This window comes from Mastigoproctus giganteus, chromosome 10, assembly GCF_048544385.1.
Source record: "Mastigoproctus giganteus isolate SK-2022 chromosome 10, ASM4854438v1, whole genome shotgun sequence".
Taxonomy (NCBI): domain Eukaryota; kingdom Metazoa; phylum Arthropoda; class Arachnida; order Uropygi; family Thelyphonidae; genus Mastigoproctus; species Mastigoproctus giganteus.
In genome coordinates this window covers 22,764,124-22,766,251 of record NC_143584.1, presented here as the reverse complement: position 1 = coordinate 22,766,251, position 2,128 = coordinate 22,764,124, and the positions used below count along the sequence as shown (strand labels likewise).

Sequence of the window (2,128 nt, the reverse complement as noted above, 5' to 3'; positions counted from 1 at the left end):
TGCTAGTATGGATCTACATCCCAGAAATTCTCAGTCACAATTCACAGTGGAACTGCCTAATGCTGTTTCTCTCTCTGGCAAGTGGGAAGTAGCACTTGCCGAAGTACACTTCCCTCTTTCATGGGATAATATCTCCGATGGATGGAACATATTCACACTGTACCCCAAAAAGAAAAAAGAAGTCAGAGCGATGACAGTATTAAAAGAAATGTATACCAATTCCTCAAAACTTATCGATGATATTAATTCTGTCGACAGTGACATTCAACTGAAAGTGAAAACTGACGGAACGAAAGAACAGTTCACGTTAAGGGTGAAGAACGAGAGTACTGTGAAAATCTCTAAAGCTTTTACACGGGTTATAGGTCTCGATAAGGCATTTAGCGAGGATCAAGGAGGGTTCCATATTTTCCGAAATTATCACGTCGGCGAGTGGCTTTCCAAGAAGGAAATCACATTGCCTAAAGAAGCATCCAATAGAACGATCACATATCGGGGTGTGAAAGCAGAAGCTGTTCAGGTCTGTAAACTACCACGAGGGAGCTACAAAAGTATACCACAGGTGCTTAACGCCATGATGAAGCTGGCACCCCAACTCGACGCAAAAGTGAACTCCATAGGTATAGTGTCTATCGAAATCGATCCATCGGTTTACCTTCGCTTCCCAAAAACAGGGCTCGGTCAGATGCTAGGTTTCGAAAAACTAGGCAGAGACTTAGAAGGTAGAGTTTACGCTAAGTACCAGGCAGATATATATAGGGGTGTCAGTTCCTATTTCGTCTATTGTAACCTAATTGAGGATCAGGTTGTAGGCGATACGAAAGCGCCACTGTTACGTGTCGTATCGTTTTCCAATAACGGAGAGTTCTCGTATTTAGATTATTATCCACTCCAGTTAAACACGTTCCATACAGTAACCATCCAAGTGCGTACAGATAGCGGTGAATTCGTACCGTTCAGTGAGGGAAAGACTACAATTAAACTCCATTTCCGTGAACGATGAATGCGTACGTCCATTACTACACAATGCAAGCAGGGGGGAACCCCTACTTCGCTGGGCCCTCCATCCAGAGAGGTCACGGATTAGGAAGCATTTTCCGAACTGCATTCCGCTTTCTCACACCTATACTCAAACCTGCAGCAGCTTTCATCGGTCGACAAGTACTCTCGGCAGGACGAAATATCGTTGATGATGTCATATCAGGTGTTCCACCTAAACGTTCGTTTTTAAATCGTGTATCAGAAGTCGGGCAAGCCATTAAAGACAAGGTGCATAATCAGAGAGGTGGTAAACGTAGACGTCGCGATATTTTCGATGGAAGTTATGATGTCTGAGCTGGATCTTTTCAGTAAACCTGCCACTAATATGTGTGTCGAACGGTCGTCGTATATTATTTTCCTTCCTCTGGCATCTGTAGATAGTGTAGGCCCGATCGAATTCTATATTCCGGGGACTTCGGAAGAGTATCTAGACCTCGGGAAAAGTTATTTGCGGTTGAAGGTGCGAATCACCAGAAGCGATGGAAAAGATCTGGAAGAAAATGATAAAGTAGGAGTCGTTAACAATTTCTTTCACTCTCTATTCAGTCAAGTCGATCTCTTTGTACAAGACAAACTGATTAACCCATCGTCGAATACGTACCCTTATCGTGCATACCTGGAAACGCTTCTTAACTATGGACGGGAAGCCAAGAATTCGCAACTGACAACTGAGATGTACGTCAAAGATCAGTACCCCGATGTTAAACAGATGTTCGAGAAGGATGATAGTGGTATGTACCGACGATCGAAATTCTTCTCAAAATCGAAAACTGCAGAGATGTTAGGAAGACTTCGACTCGATCTGTGTCACCAATCTAAATACATAGTGAATAACGTCTCCCTCCGTTTACGACTGGTAAGAAGTTCCCCCGAATTTTGTTTGCTTTCCAACGATTCGTCGACTGCCAAGTTGAACATTATGGAAGCAATGTTATTCGTACGTAAAGTGAAATTGAATCCTCAGATCCAACTCGCACACATCAATGTTTTAGAGAAGAACCCGATAGTGTACCCTATTAATCGCGTGAACGTGACATACTTTTCCATTCCCAAAGGAATGGTAGATTCCACATTCATATGCTCGTAA

The 2,128-nt window shown here is 43.0% G+C and overlaps 1 protein-coding gene across 1 annotated transcript; it reads left to right on the top strand.

Moving 5' to 3' along the window:
* The first annotated feature begins 1,366 nt into the window (after nucleotides 1-1,366).
* On the top strand, nucleotides 1,367-2,128 carry LOC150078863 (uncharacterized protein F54H12.2-like). The gene has a single exon (XM_090382869.1). It carries the CDS (start codon nucleotides 1,367-1,369, stop codon nucleotides 2,126-2,128), a length of 762 nt encoding a protein of 253 aa, XP_090238995.1.